At 36.0% G+C, this 14,590-nt stretch overlaps 2 protein-coding genes across 9 annotated transcripts in view; one reads left to right on the top strand and one right to left on the bottom strand.

The window, feature by feature from the left end:
* Positions 1–956: 956 nt before the first annotated feature.
* On the bottom strand, positions 957–9,893 carry NDUFB3 (NADH:ubiquinone oxidoreductase subunit B3). Of its 3 annotated transcripts, none has more exons than XM_047870079.1 (3): positions 9,756–9,893; positions 3,384–3,525; positions 957–1,245 (listed from the first exon to the last, which is right to left on the bottom strand). In XM_047870079.1, the coding sequence occupies exons 1-3, from the start codon at positions 9,775–9,777 to the stop codon at positions 1,089–1,091; spliced, it is 321 nt and encodes a 106-aa protein (XP_047726035.1). In that variant the 5' UTR covers positions 9,778–9,893; the 3' UTR covers positions 957–1,088. The 3 variants fall into 3 exon arrangements, with proteins under 3 accessions (XP_047726035.1, XP_047726037.1, XP_047726036.1); XM_047870081.1 differs by lacking the exon at positions 9,756–9,893 and adding an exon at positions 9,669–9,742; XM_047870080.1 differs by lacking the exon at positions 9,756–9,893 and adding an exon at positions 9,506–9,662.
* The window catches only part of HYCC2 (hyccin PI4KA lipid kinase complex subunit 2), a 91,445-nt gene continuing 86,618 nt past the window's right edge, over positions 9,764–14,590 (top strand). For 2 of the 6 annotated variants that reach the window (XM_047870069.1, XM_047870076.1), the window contains exons 1-2: positions 10,026–10,121; positions 10,886–10,919. The gene's annotated coding sequence lies outside the window, so the exon portion shown is untranslated. Of the gene's footprint in view, positions 9,888–10,025; positions 10,162–10,885; positions 10,920–14,590 lie in introns of those variants that run through there. The other 4 variants (XM_047870071.1, XM_047870070.1, XM_047870075.1 and 1 more) reach the window with 4 other exon arrangements.

Consider the following 14,590-nt stretch of genomic DNA (forward strand, 5'->3'; position numbering starts at 1 on the left):
ACAATAGAATACTATTCAGATTTAAAAAGAAAGGAAATGGGGCGCCTGGGTGGCGCAGTCGGTTAAGTGTCCGACTTCAGCCAGGTCACGATCTTGCGGTCCGTGAGTTCAAGCCCCGCGTCGGGCTCTGGGCTGATGGCTCAGAGCCTGGAGCCTGTTTCCGATTCTGTGTCTCCCTCTCTCTCTGCCCCTCCCCCGTTCATGCTCTGTCTCTCTCTGTCCCAAAAATAAATAAACGTTGAAAAAAAAAAAATTTAAAATAAATAAATAAATAAATAAATAAACATTGAAAAAAAATTTTAAAAATAAATAAATAAATAAATAAAATAAAAAAAAAATAAATAAAAAGAAAGGAAATTCTGACCCATGCTACAATATGGATGAAACTTGAGGACATTATGCTAAGTGAAACAAGCCAGTTACAAAGGGACAAATACTTTATGGTTCCATTTAGCAGGTACTTTTGAGTAGTCAAAATTATAGAGACAGAAAGTGGAACAGTGGTTGCCAAGGGCCGGGAGATGGGGAAATGGGGACTTATTTAATAGGTGTAGACTTTCATTTTAAAAGATGAAAAGTTATGGGGATGGATGGTAGTTATGGTTACACATTTTAAATGTATTTAGTACTACAGACTGCACACTTAAAAGTAGTTAGATGGCAAACATTATGACAACTAAAAAAACCTGAAAAAACAGAAAACAAAACCTGTTAAAACATATCCATTTGGTCAGATATATGCTAATGTTCTGATTGTGCAGAATGCACAACTGCTGGTACTCAATCCCCCACATATTTCAAACCAAATCTGATATGGCTTGAGACTTTAAATAATCTCTACACCAAATGTGGGGCTTGAACCCATGACCCCAAGATCTAGAGTCCCATGCTCTACCAACTGAGCCACCCACATGCTGCAAGACATTTTTTTTTTTTTAATGACAAAAAAGACCAGCAAATGTATTCATACTTTATTAAATCTTAATAGTATTTTTAGGGAAAAACACACAGATGAGTAGGCTACATTGAAGAAATCTTATTTTTATAGGAGAGTTAAGAAGCCTTTAAGATACTTTCAGGTATTATCTTCAATGATGCTTCTTCTCTTTTTTCTGGGACTCCAGGTAATATTCAGCCCCTACAGCTACCACAAATGCAGCAAATCCCCATTTGAATCCTTTTAATAATGCACCAACAAAGGAAACATTGTTTGCAAAGCCACCCATGTATCTCCAAGCTTCATTGCTAGAGGAAAAAAAAGGGAAAATTATAATCACACATAACTTATGTACATTCACTGAGTAAAACAGACTTAATTTTCATCTAACAGACTTAAATGCAACCCTATATAAGATAATCTAAGTGGATCACAATAGGAGTCTTTTGTGACATAAGATAATTAGGTCTATATGCCCACGTTTCACATATAAAACAGAAGAAAAAAGACTTGATGATTTCACACTTCACAGCCATTAATAATCAATCAGGATTTCATAGAATTCCCAAATGTAAGACTCACTTCAGCCTATTCATTACTGGTCACCTGTGTGGCTTTGCCCATAACAGTCATTACAGCATCATACAAAGAGAAGTTAGAAACTTGGGTATTAAACTTTGCTCTGCCACTTAGATTCTTCACAGCCTCTTAGGCTGTACAAGTTACTTAACCTGTCAGGGCTCGCTTCCACTTTTACTCAATGATGATTACTATCTACCTTATAGTGTTATTATAAAGATTAAACAGGGTAAAGTATGATATATTCTGGCACAGAGGGTATGTAACACTCAACATTATTATTACTATTCCAGAGGCTCACAGCTTTTCCCTGTCATAGCAGACTGAGCTTTAGAAGACTGACTTCCTGCTCTGGCAATCATTCTTCAGAGTATCCTGAACAGAGAAGTAAACAGAAGTCAAAGCCCTTAGTGAAAAAAAGTCTCTCACAGATAGGGATGAATAAGTGGAAAAAATCATGTTATAAAAAACAAAATACACTTAAACTCTAAAAAATCTGACTTACTAGAATACATGACAGCTAATCACATCTAATTCAGATACCAAATCCAGACAAAGATATCAGAAGAAAACTATAGAATAATATCCATCATGAACATAGATGCAAATATTCTCCACAGAATTTTGGAAAACTGAATCCAGTAATATATGAAAGGATACTAACATCATGATGAAAGGTTTATAGTTCAGGAATGCAAGATTTGGTTTGAGATTTTAAAATCAATAAGAGGGGCGCCTGGGTGGCGCAGTCGGTTAAGCGTCCGACTTCAGCCAGGTCACGATCTCGCGGTCCATGAGTTCGAGCCCCGCATCAGGCTCTGGGCTGATGGCTCAGAGCCTGGAGCCTGTTTCCGATTCTGTGTCTCCCTCTCTCTCTGCCCCTCCCCCATTCATGCTCTGTCTCTCTCTGTCCCAAAAATAAATAAACGTTGGAAAAAATAAATAAATAAAATCAGTAAGAGTAATTCATCATATTAACAGAACAAAAAAACAATGTGAGCATCTCAGTAGCTGCAGAAAAAGCATTTACCACTAAAGAGAACTCCACAACTTGATGAAGGGCATCTATGACCACCCTCCAACTAATATATTTAGTGGTGAAAGACTGAATGCTTTCCCCCAATTAGCAACACGGCAAGGATGTCTGCTTACACCACTTTTATTCAACATTATACTAGCAGTGTTAGCCAGAGTAATAATACAAGAAATAAAAAGTTTACAAATTGAAAAGGAGGAAGTAACACTGATTTTAGACAAAAGGATCATTAAGTAAATTCTTAGAAATCTGTAAAAAAAATCTGTTAGAAGAAAAATGTGAATTTAGCAAAGTAACAAGATACAAAGTCAATCTATAAAACTCAATTGTGTTTTCACATATTAGCAAAGAAAACTGAAAATTTATGTTTAACAATACCATTTACAATAGCACAAAAATATGGAATTCAAGATAAAATTAACAAAATCTACATAAGACTTGTATACAAAATAAAACACTGCTGAGAAAATTAAACAGAATCTAAACTGTCCATAGACTTCAAGACTCAATAGTGTTAAGACACCAAGTTTCTTTTTTTTAGTTTTTATTTATATTCCAGTTAGTTAACAGACAGTGTAGTATTAGTTTCAGGTATACTATATAGTGATTCAACTTGTTAAGACATCAATTATCCCTAATTGAGCTATGAGTTAATGTGATCTCAATTAAAATTCAAGCAGCCTTAGTAGAAACTGAAAAGCTCGTTTTAAAATTTAAATGTAAATACAAAGAACCAAGAATAGCTAAAACAATTAAAAAAAAAGAAAGAAAAGGAACTTAGATACTGATCCTCTAGAATAAATTCTATCTGAATTATTTAATTATTCTTACCGGCCCCATGGATCCCTTAGCCCTCGTGCAGCCAGCTTCTCCTGGACAGTTTCTAATGGTGTCCCTTCTATCTTCCATTGTTTATAATCTGGAAGTTTTAGTTTACTATGACCATGTTCATGTCCATGTCCATGGGCCATGTCTAAACGATAAGATTAACATAAAAGAGAAATATGCAGATGGTAGATATCAAGCACCCAAGTTTACTATGCAAATTGTAGATATAAAATACCTAAACATTTGTTAATATTTTAAAAGAAGAGTCAAATAAATACTTGAAAATTCTGAGTTAATAGGTTTTACAAACAGCATCTTATTACATAACTAGTTTATGTTCACTTAGGAAATACACATGTACAAATTTTAAAAAGAAAAAGTCAATATTCCCACCATTCAGAGATAGCCATTTAACTTTTGTTCCTTTCATTTTAAGAACAGCAAACATTTATTGTGCTCTCTGCCAGGAGCACCAAAGTGCTTTAACATGTATTAACTCCATTACTCCTAAAACAACTCTTTGAACTTAAATTCCAGTAACTGTCACCATTTTACAGATGGAGACAATGAAGCTCCAATAAGGCAACTTTCTGAAGGTAACAAAAGTGGTAAATGGTCCAACTGGTTTTGAACCTTGCAGTTTGGTTTCACAGCCCTTGCCTCTAACTTCCAAGCAATAATACTGTTCCTTCTTTCTAGTCCTTTTATAATGTGTAAATATGCATAGCGACAATGTTGTACATACTGTTTTGTTACCTGCTTTGTTTAGATGATTCTTTTAAAATGCAGTGTTACTGTGTTTAAGTATTTAAGATCATATGCACTTTTTCTGTAAAGAGCCAGATAGTAAATATCTTGGCCTTTGTGAAACAAAAGGTAAAATCAAGGATATTTTGTAGGTGGGGCGCCTGGGTGGCTCAGTCAGTTAAGCGTCTGAATCTTGGTTTCAGCTCAAGTCATGATCTGTTTGTGAGCTGGAGCCCCACCTTCAGTGCAGAGTCTGCTTAGAATTTCTCTCTCCCTGTCTCTCTTTGCTCCTCCCTGGCTTGCTCTCTCTCTCTCTCTCAAACAATAAATAAATAAAGATTTTTTAAAAAGGGTGTTTTGTAAGTAGTTACATAATGAGAGAAAAAATTTTTTTCAAAATATAAGAATAACTGAGTACAATTTTTTGTAAAACAGGTCTGATGAAAAAAATGAAATTCCCTTTTTTTAGGGATAGTATTTTGCTTAACTGGGGCATAAAGTTAGTGTTCCTTAGTTATCAAATTCATTCCAAACGTTCATCTGTAAAAACCAGTCTCAGCTCACGGGCAGTACACAGACAGGCAATGGGCTGGATTTGCCCAGCAGGCTTTGGTTCGCTGACTACTGAATTAGATCAATGGAGACCTTAGGACTCCAAAGTCTCCTTAAATAAAATATGCCTGTAATGGTTATAATAAAGACCAAATTTACTAGTGTTTTTTGTTTGTTTATTTATTTATAATCTCTACACTCAAGGTGGGGCTTGACACCCCCAGATCAAGAGTCACATGCTCTACTGACTGAGCCAGGCAGGAGCCCCACCCACTAGTGTTACTGTTATAGATAATGTAAAAATAAATTTCAGGTCAGTCCCCAGTTAAATTGCTATTAATTTCAAATTAAGGGGGTATGAATTAATACCCCCTTTTCTTTAAGGTTACCAGTAGCAATTCTATAATCACCACTCTCCAGAAATAAAACCAAACCAAATAATCACTACCATTATTTCTGCATTTATAACTATGAACAGGCCAAATAATAAGGCAGGGCTCTTACACTGCATTTTAGAAGACAAAGGTAATTATTACATAGTGTATACTAAAGACACATTATGTGAAATGCTCATACCATTAAAAAATAGTTCTCAGAATATGGGGGGAGGGTGGGAATTATACATAGTAATTCTGACAAATTAACCAACCCTTATATTTAGACATATTAAGATAATCACAAAACATTAGTTTGATGTTTTTTACATTTAAAAAAGAATAAAAAACAAGCTACCAAACACAAGCTAGAACAACATTCACAATTTCAAGTGAAAACATTTGATCCATTATTTCATTATTATTATTATTTGGTGGATTCAATAATATAAAGGGAAAAAAATTACAGTTTCAGATTTCAGGCTAACTTTTGAGATTCAATACATTATTATAAAAGAAATAATTTTAGAAGTATTTAATTAGAATGATGTCTTGGCTTCTTCAAACCATGTTTTAAAAAACTTTTTTTGTTTGATGTTTCATTCAAAAATTTTTAAAGAGATTACAAGACAAACCCTCATTTTGGCAAATATCAATTCTAGAATATTAACTCTAATTGACCATCGATATACTTGGAAAAGAATACAAAACATCAACATTTTTTGATAAAATAGCTTGACTTGGGAAAATGAAAATGGAAGCATTACCATGCATGAAGGCTATTTCAAAGTTACAATATTACTATGTTCAAAATACTAAGTAATGTGAGAGATAAATCTTTGAAAGAAAACATGAAAGTATACATACACTCATTTCTCCTAATTTCTTTTAATAAATTCAATGTGTTTTCTCTTTTACCTCATTAAAATATTTCAGAAAGAGTCCCTTACTAAATCAAATATTTCAACGACTTTTCAAAAAGTTGAACACAATTTCTAGGGAAACTTTTGTTTTCTTTTAAAAATTATTTCCACTTATATTCATACAATGGAGTATTACTCGATAATCAGAAAGAATGAAATCTTGCCATTTGCAGCTATGTGGATGGAACTGGAGGGTATTATGCTAAGTGAAATTAGTCAGAGAAAGAAATGACTTCACTCATATGAGGACTTTAAGAGACAAAACAGATGAACATACGGGAAAGGAAACAAAAATAATATAAAAACAGGGAGGGGGACAAAACAGAAAAGACTCATAAATATGGAGAACAAACTGAGGGTTGCTGGAGGGGTTGTGGGAGGGCAGATGGGCTAAATGGGTAAGGGGCACCAAGGAATCTACTCCTGAAATCATTGTTTCACTATATGTTAACTAATTTGGATGTAAATTTAAAAAAATAAAAAATATAATTAAAAAAAAATACAAACACAGGAAAAAAAATTATTTCCACTTCCAATAGTCATAAATCAAACAATGATATCCTGATCACTTGAAGGAAGTTCAGAATTCTGCTTAAGTGCAGACTTTAGTCCTATATAGATCTGACATCAAGTCCTGGATGCACCATTAATAGCTATAAACTCCTGGGCCTATCATTTAATCTCTCTGAACTTGTTTCCTCATATAACATGAGCATAAAACCTACCTTGCAAGATTGTGAGATTTGGGGAAAACACATTGTGATGTGCTTTCCACTTTCGTACCCAGGTGGTAAAAATGTGACTTAGCACAACCATTGTGAAAAACTGGCCTGACCTAGAAATGTTGAACATCTGAATACCTTAAGGTCTAGACCTGCACTATTCAGTATCATAGCCACTAGGACTTAAAGTGTGGCTAGAATTTTTATGTCATTTTAATTTAAATTTAAAATCGGATCCTCAAGTCAGTTATTGGAAATTTTTTTTTATGTTTACTTATTATTTTTGAGAGAGAGAGAGGAGAATGAGCGGGGCAGAGAGAGAGAGAGAGAGAGACAGACAGACAGACAGACAGAATCTGAAGCAGGCTCCAAGCTCTGAGCTGTCAGCACAGAACCCAACACAGGGCTCGAACCCACAAACCACAAGATCATGACCTGAGCTGAAGTCAGACACACATACTTAACTGCCGGAGCTACCCAGGTGCCCTACAAAATTTGTTTTTAAGGTTTATTTATTTTTGAGAGAAAGTGTGCAAGGGGGAAGGGGCAGAGAAGGGGGGGGGGGCACAGACAATCCGAAGCAGGTTCTGTGCTGACAGCAGCAGGCTTGATGCAGGGCTCAAATGCATGCACCGTGAGATCATGATCTGAGCCAAAGCCGATCGCTCAACCAACAGAGCAACCCAGATGCCACAGTTACTGAAAAATTTTTAAAGTGTGTTTGGAACAATTCAGGTGAACAAATCTGTTTTTTCAACTGTAAACTTTACAAAATATAAACACTGGATCAAGTGTTTATATTTATGAAAACTTACAAAACAAAAATATTCTGCAAGTGTAAAATACATTGGTTTTGAGATGATATAAAGAAAATGTAAAATATTTCATTAATAACTTTTAATACTGATTACATCCTGAAATAATATCTGAATATACTGGGTTAGATAAAATATATAATTAATTGTTTCTTTTTACCTTTTTAATATGGTTACTAGAAAACTGTAAATTATATGAGCCCTTGCCTTATATTGGGATAGCACTGTTATTAACTCATGTTTTTTTATATGTAACAATAGAAATATACATATATTTTTAACAATATATGTATTTTATAAAAATCTTTTTAGCCACATTATGTGGCTAGCCCCAAACTGTAAATGACCCTAACATCCCACATTAATGGATTAATTATGGAATAGACACATTACAGAATACCTAATGAAAAACTACATGCAAAAGTATGAACAAATCTCACAAATAAAGGAGAGTAAAAAAAAAAAATAAATACACTTTGATCCCATTTATATAAATTGAAAAGCCAAACAATTCATTTTTTAGAAATGCATCATAGATGGAAAAATTAAAGTAAAAAAAAAAAAGTAAAGTAAAAAAAGTGAATGTTTATGACAAGTCAGGACAGTAGTACATCTTGGTGAAGGAGGTAGAATCACAGAAGCTCAGACAGGGAGCTTCTAAGGCAGTGTTTTTCAATCTAGTTTTTAATTCTTGCACCCCAAAGGAGCATTTTTGGATATTTTTTTTCCCTTATGATGTTTTCATTCCTCCCCCTCGAATGAAATTTTAATACCACAGATATACTGTATATCTGCTTATGTTCCATGGCTCTTTGGAGGGCCACAAACCATTGAAGTCTTTGTTATTTGTTTTGTCTTTAAGATCTTTTTTTCACCTCTCCTCCAAGAACAAATTTTCACCTCCTTGAAGGGCAATCACCTCTGCTAAAAATGCAAGTTCTACGTTATTGGCAATGCTTTATTTTCTAACCTGAAGGGTGGTTACACAGGGTTTGCTTAATTATAATTATTTAAACGTATTTATGTTTTATACACCCTTCTGTTATGTAAACTTCATAATAAAAACTAAAATTAGATAAAATAACAAATTATGCCAAGGACTCAAACGGATAATTATTTCAGTTTCAGAACCGTTCAGACAAAAAAATCCAGCAAGGTCATTAGTGCTACAAAGAAAGAACATGTGATCATGAAATTTTTAAAAAGCTATCTTCTTGTGTTTGGAATGAACCTGTAATTTGGTGACCAACCTCCACTAACCTGGGCTGGCATATTTTCCCTAACTATGAAATAAGAGGATAATAGGGGCGCCTAGGTGGCTCAGTTGGTTGAGCATCCAGCTTCATTCAGCTCAGGTCATGATCTCACAGCTCCTGAGTTTGAGACCCCATCCGGCTCTGTGCTGACAGCTCACAGCCTGGAACCTGCTTCGGATTCTGTGTCTCCTACTCTTTCTCTCTCTCTCTGCCCCTACTCCACTCATGCTCTCTCTAAAATAAATAAACATTAAAAAACGAAAGCTTAAAAACAATTTAAAAAATGAGGATAATGCCACTTACAGTACATGCAATTTTATGGTTTTCCAACGACTTTCAAGTACATATCCCAACTACCCCTCATTTTTAAACTTGTGAATAAGAACATTAGAAAATAAAAGACAAGTGAACTTTCAGTGTCCCCTCCAGTCCCTGCGCCTACTTATGTGTAATTTAAAAATAGTAACCACTCTATAAAATTGAATGTGATTTTCGTACACTGCTTTCTTCATAAACATTCACACCAGAAAAGCCTTGCCTAAAACCATACATGCTTGTTGTGAGGCAGATATTGCAATTATTATTTTACAATTTCTAGATTTGAGGCTGTTCTGATTTTATTCAGTTCAAAGGTAAACCAGAAAACATGCGGCGGGGGTTTGCGGGTGGGAAAGGAGGAAAAAAGTACAAGCACAGTAACTCTCACCACTTTCTTCTACAAACTACCCCTAATTACCCCAGGACTTCATTGTTCTCTCTTGCTAGTTCTTCGATCTTCTTCCCTCGAGGTACATACTCTCAGGATCTTTCCCCGTTTAGTCTCTCCCTTTTTTACAATCCCCAGAATACAGTCTCACTCTTATTCCTGATCAAGAAGTCTCCCACCAACTCTAATTTACCTGACAGCAATCTGACCTCTCACGACACTCAATTAACCCTCCAGCCGGAGCCAAGCGGAAACGGAAATTGTCGCCTGAGTGACTTACCGCAGGAAAGCAGAGAGGCCATTTAACGTTCCGCACTGGGTCACGGATTCCTGGACTCAGTGGAGGGTACATGGAGAATGCTGGAAGCCGACATTTTTTTCCGCACACCTGTGCATCAGTGGTCTGATTGAGGTAAGAGTAATTGTAGAGGACAGAATGGCAGGGAAAGAGTGATGTTTTCCTTGCTTGGAGACCGGAATCCTTAGACACTGCACAGAGGGGAGGACCGCAGACATACTCCAGCCAATAAGTGAGGCAGTTGTTGAGCGCGGACTCACCCAATGGGAAGGCTGGTTGTTGCGCTGCAGTTGGCAGGCTGCTGCGGGAGGCGGTGGCGGTAAGAAGCCGGAGGCAGCGGGGTGACAGGTAGGCGGCGGCGCTGTCTTTGGGGGACGCAGAGTGCCAGGTCAGGACGGTTTTTCTTCTCTCGGCTGCAGGAACTGACGAGGGGGGTCTGGGGAGGGGGCAGCTGGAGTGTTGGTGGTTCCGGAACCTCGCGTAGACAAGGTAGCTTGGGAGGGTCGTGAGGAGAAGGCAGCTGAGGCGGGTGGAGGCTGAACCTTGCGGGGCGACGAGGGGGCCTAGGGCGTGGGGGGCTGCGGTGGCGCTGGCAGAGAGAGGAGAGAGGCAGGAGCAAGACGGTATCATGAGGGCTGGACGACTTCCTTGCATGAAGCTCCAAGAGAGAAAAGGACGCGGCATTGCAGGCACCTGAGAGAAATCCTAGGAATTGCTTCTTATGGCCATTTCCCGGGGTGGGAAGGGTGTGTGGAGAAGAAACATTTACTGGCGGTCAGATCCTTCAAACTCTTTATAGCTATACATTATGTAATCGTTGGCTATCATTTACCCAAATAACTAGGTTGTCGCTCTTGGAAGAGGTCTTGCAACCTATTGATGTGTCAGAATAGTTTTTTCGTTGGTTTGAGTGGTTTCTACCTTGGCAGTCTCTGTAGGTGAAGAAGCATGAAGGGTAGAGTAATCAGGAAGAGCTTATCCCAAATACGGATTTGGGTTGAGAGATAAGGTTAGTTTGAGACGAGCGGCTAGGTTCGTGTTTGTATAGTTCATGAATTTATTTGTTTTGAGGGTCAAGGTTGATTACAAATACTTTTTTTTTTAATCTTCAGGAAAGTGGAGAGCCGCAAAAATCTATAGTAGGAGGTAAGTGCGAGTTGGAAAATGACTAGAAAATTAGTTGCTAGATTCCCCCCCCCCCCCCCGAATTGTGAATGTTAGGGACTATGAAAATAAGGTGGTGGTTTGAAGGAGGTAGGGCGGGGAAGTCATCTTTTAAGTAATTTGCTTTTTAAGTCTGATGAACTAGTTATGAATTGTTTCTTAGATTTAATAAGTATGCTCTTTGAACCTTTCCTACTGAAGTAAAATGTATTTACAGACATAATTAACTGTAAATTAACATTTTTTGAGTTTTTATAATTGTTTGCACAGTGCAATGTAGAATAAAATAGGAATTCCATTCCGTAGGTGTTACCAAAGGTCGAACTACATTTTGCTATAAAATTTGATTTTATAGCCCACTGGAGAGGTGTTTTAAAAGAAGCATTATAAATTGCTAAAATTTAAGCTGATTGAAATGTAGCCTGTAGCTGAGAAGATAAAGACTAATGTAGTATGAGCAAGTGTATAATTTTCCTTTTTGGATTAATGATAATTTATATTAGTATATCCCAGAACCTAAATTAAAAGACTTGCTTTTTTCTCTAAATATCATTTGGTAAAGAGAGGTGGATCATTGGAGTTTGTTCTGAAATGTTTAGAGTACTGAGATATTTATCAGTACTTCAGATAAAAATTTTGATACTTGGTGTTTCACTCATTGTCTTTTTACCTTTTTGCAAGAGTAATTCTATCTCAGTCACAAAGAATACTTCTGCTTCTATTTTGGGTGCATTTCTGTAGTGTGAGTACCTGTGAACGAATCTCTGCTTTTTTGCAGGATGGTGTGCGTGTCTGTGTGTTTCTGTGTGTATGTATGTGTTTCTTCTTCTTATGTAACCAGCCTGCTAGAGCTGTCTTAGAGAACTAATGGCTGATGTTGAATGGCCAGTAGGTGTCATTGTAGAATGCAACAGAGTTGAACATTGGGTAGGAAATTACCAAGTGATTTAAAAAACACTAGTCAGAATTAGAATATAATAATAATTGGCTTATTATTTCCACATCATTAGAAGCCCAGTTTTCTGACACATTTCAGTATTGGAGCTGTTTATAAGGAATTTGAAACACTGGGTGTAAAGAAATAAAATTTTTTGCTCTAAAATAGACCTTCAAAGCTTTTTTAACCCAACTGTTAAGCCATCTTGATATGCAATATGGATTTGGGTTTGTTTGAATGTTTTTAATTCACAGTTTTGGCATTTAATAGTGTTTTATTAAGTTCTATAATGATTAAGATTTTCAGCTTGACTGAGCTTTATAATAGAAAAACCAATGCTATATAATAAAACACTAAAATAATAAAATGTGGACAGAAAGTCTCCAAACAAGTTACTAGCTGCACACAAAAAAGTACTTTGTTGTTGTTCTTTTAATGCAAGAACAGAGGAATTTCTGTCTTTCATTCTTTGTGGCTTCTTAGTTTTTCTCATGTTTAAAATCGCTTCTTTTTATATTTTTATCCTGCTAGTAGACTATGTGCTTTCTCAGGATGATGACCGGAGTATTTGTCATTGTCTGAAATGTAACATAATGAATTCTGGAGGGAGCAGGCATAGAAAGCTCTGAAGGTGGCTTACAACTGGCGTGAGTACAGCCCTTACCTGCTGAGCCTTCTACTGAGCTCTTTTCTCTTTGTAGCTCTGGTCCTTTGCCTGCTGTTGATACAGTGTTTAAAAATAGAGTTGGACCTAATTCAGAAATTCTCCATGAAGGTGGCGAGTTACATATGTATCAGAATAATCTAGGAGCAAAAAAAAAAAAAAAAAAAAATCATACGCACATTTCCATTGTATCACCTCCACTTCGCTTCAGATAGGGGGAATATGAAGGGAGGTAGATATATTTTGAAGAAAAAAAGACCCTCCTAGATGATATGGTTCATCACTGGCTTCCACTTTAGAATTATTCATCTAATTCACGGCTCTCATACTTGTGTAAAATAGCAATAGTAGTTTTCACTTGAAAAGAAAGGGCTGCCAAATCAACCAATATTTATATAGCTCAATAAAATTTCACCATTTAATGTCATATTTGGGGTAGATTTTCTAGCCAGGAGCTAAAATTTCCAGAAATAAAAATTGTGTTGAATGTTTTGGTTTGGATTAGTTTTTACTTGGCAGTTAGCTGCTTTCCATAAACCAAGCTAATTTCTTCCACGATTCAGACCTGTGCTGATTTGCACAGATATTTAGTCATGTCTTGTTCTTTTAATGTCTCTGAAAGCTATCTAGTTTTAGAACCAAACTAGAATTGGACCAAAGTCCATACCTTACATTAGGGTTAAGTCTTGGTATTGTACATTGGACAAATGCAAAATGACATGTATCTACCATTATGGTATTAAACAGTAGTAATAAAGCTTTTTAATCAGAATGTATTCCTTTTGTAGTTACTTCTGTCTAAATGCAAATGGGAGTGGAGAGTATACTGTGGTTCTTTCTACTTGATAATTGTAAAATCTAAAGTTAATATGAATTTGCAGTCTATCGTAGTACCTACTGCTTTATTGTTTGTGGGAAAACACTAGGAGTGAATGTTTCTGTTCAGAGTTCTGTGGTCAGATCTCTTGTCATTCTGTACCTTGTTCTTTTGATTTTGTTTGCTCAGTTAGCATCTAAATGTGATGATTCTTAAATCTGAGTCTTTAATCCAGAGCTTTTTCTTGATTTCTGGTTCCTATCCTATAAACCTAATTGCCTTCTAGATGAGAATGACCTGCAAGTCCCTCAAATAAAGTATGTCTAAAAGTGAATTCATGTTTTATTCTTTTATCATCTATGTGGTAAAGCTGGAACCTTGTATTATCTTTGACACTTTTTATTCATATACCCCTCATGTCAATAATGTTAGGTTCTGTGGACTCTACCTTCTTATTACTTTTTAAATCCCATTTACTTCTCTCAATTTCTATAACCTTTAAAAAAAGTATGAAGAGTTAGGACTTAGAGGTGTACTATCTAGATTAGAATTTGAGATCTACATTTGTAGCCTCAATTTCTTTGTTTAAAAACAGAGTTGTACAACTGTCCAATTGCATTCTTAGGCATTTATTCCAGAGAAATTGAAACTTATATTCATACAAAACCTGTACATAAATGTTCATAGCAACTTTATTACAAATAGCTCCAAACTGGAAACAATTCAAATGTTCTTCAACAAGTGAATGGTTACACAAACTGGCACATTTATACCATGGACCACTAGAACGAGCAATAAAAAAGAACGAGCTACTGATACATACAACATCCTGAAAGACTCTCAAGTGAAAAAAGCCACTCTCAAAAGGTTACATACTGTATGATTCCATGTATATAATGTTCTTTAAATAACAAAATTGTAGTGATGAAGGGCAGATTAATCATTACCAGGGGTTAGGAACCAGGGAGAGGGGAGCCTCTTGATAGAACAGTTCTGTATCTTGATTGTGGCAGTCGTTACACAAATATACATATGTTATAAAATTGTACAAAACTACACACACACACACACACACACACATACACACACAAATGAGTGCTTATATAACTGGTGATAACCTGAATAACCTCTGTAGACTGTACCAATGTGAATTTCCTGGTCTTGATATTTTATCATAGTTATGCAAGATGTTACCATTGGGGGAAAGTAGACCAAGGGTACCTGGGACCTCCTGG

The sequence above is a fragment of the Prionailurus viverrinus genome, chromosome C1 (genome assembly GCF_022837055.1).
Source record: "Prionailurus viverrinus isolate Anna chromosome C1, UM_Priviv_1.0, whole genome shotgun sequence".
In the NCBI taxonomy this organism is placed as follows: Eukaryota; Metazoa; Chordata; class Mammalia; order Carnivora; family Felidae; genus Prionailurus; species Prionailurus viverrinus.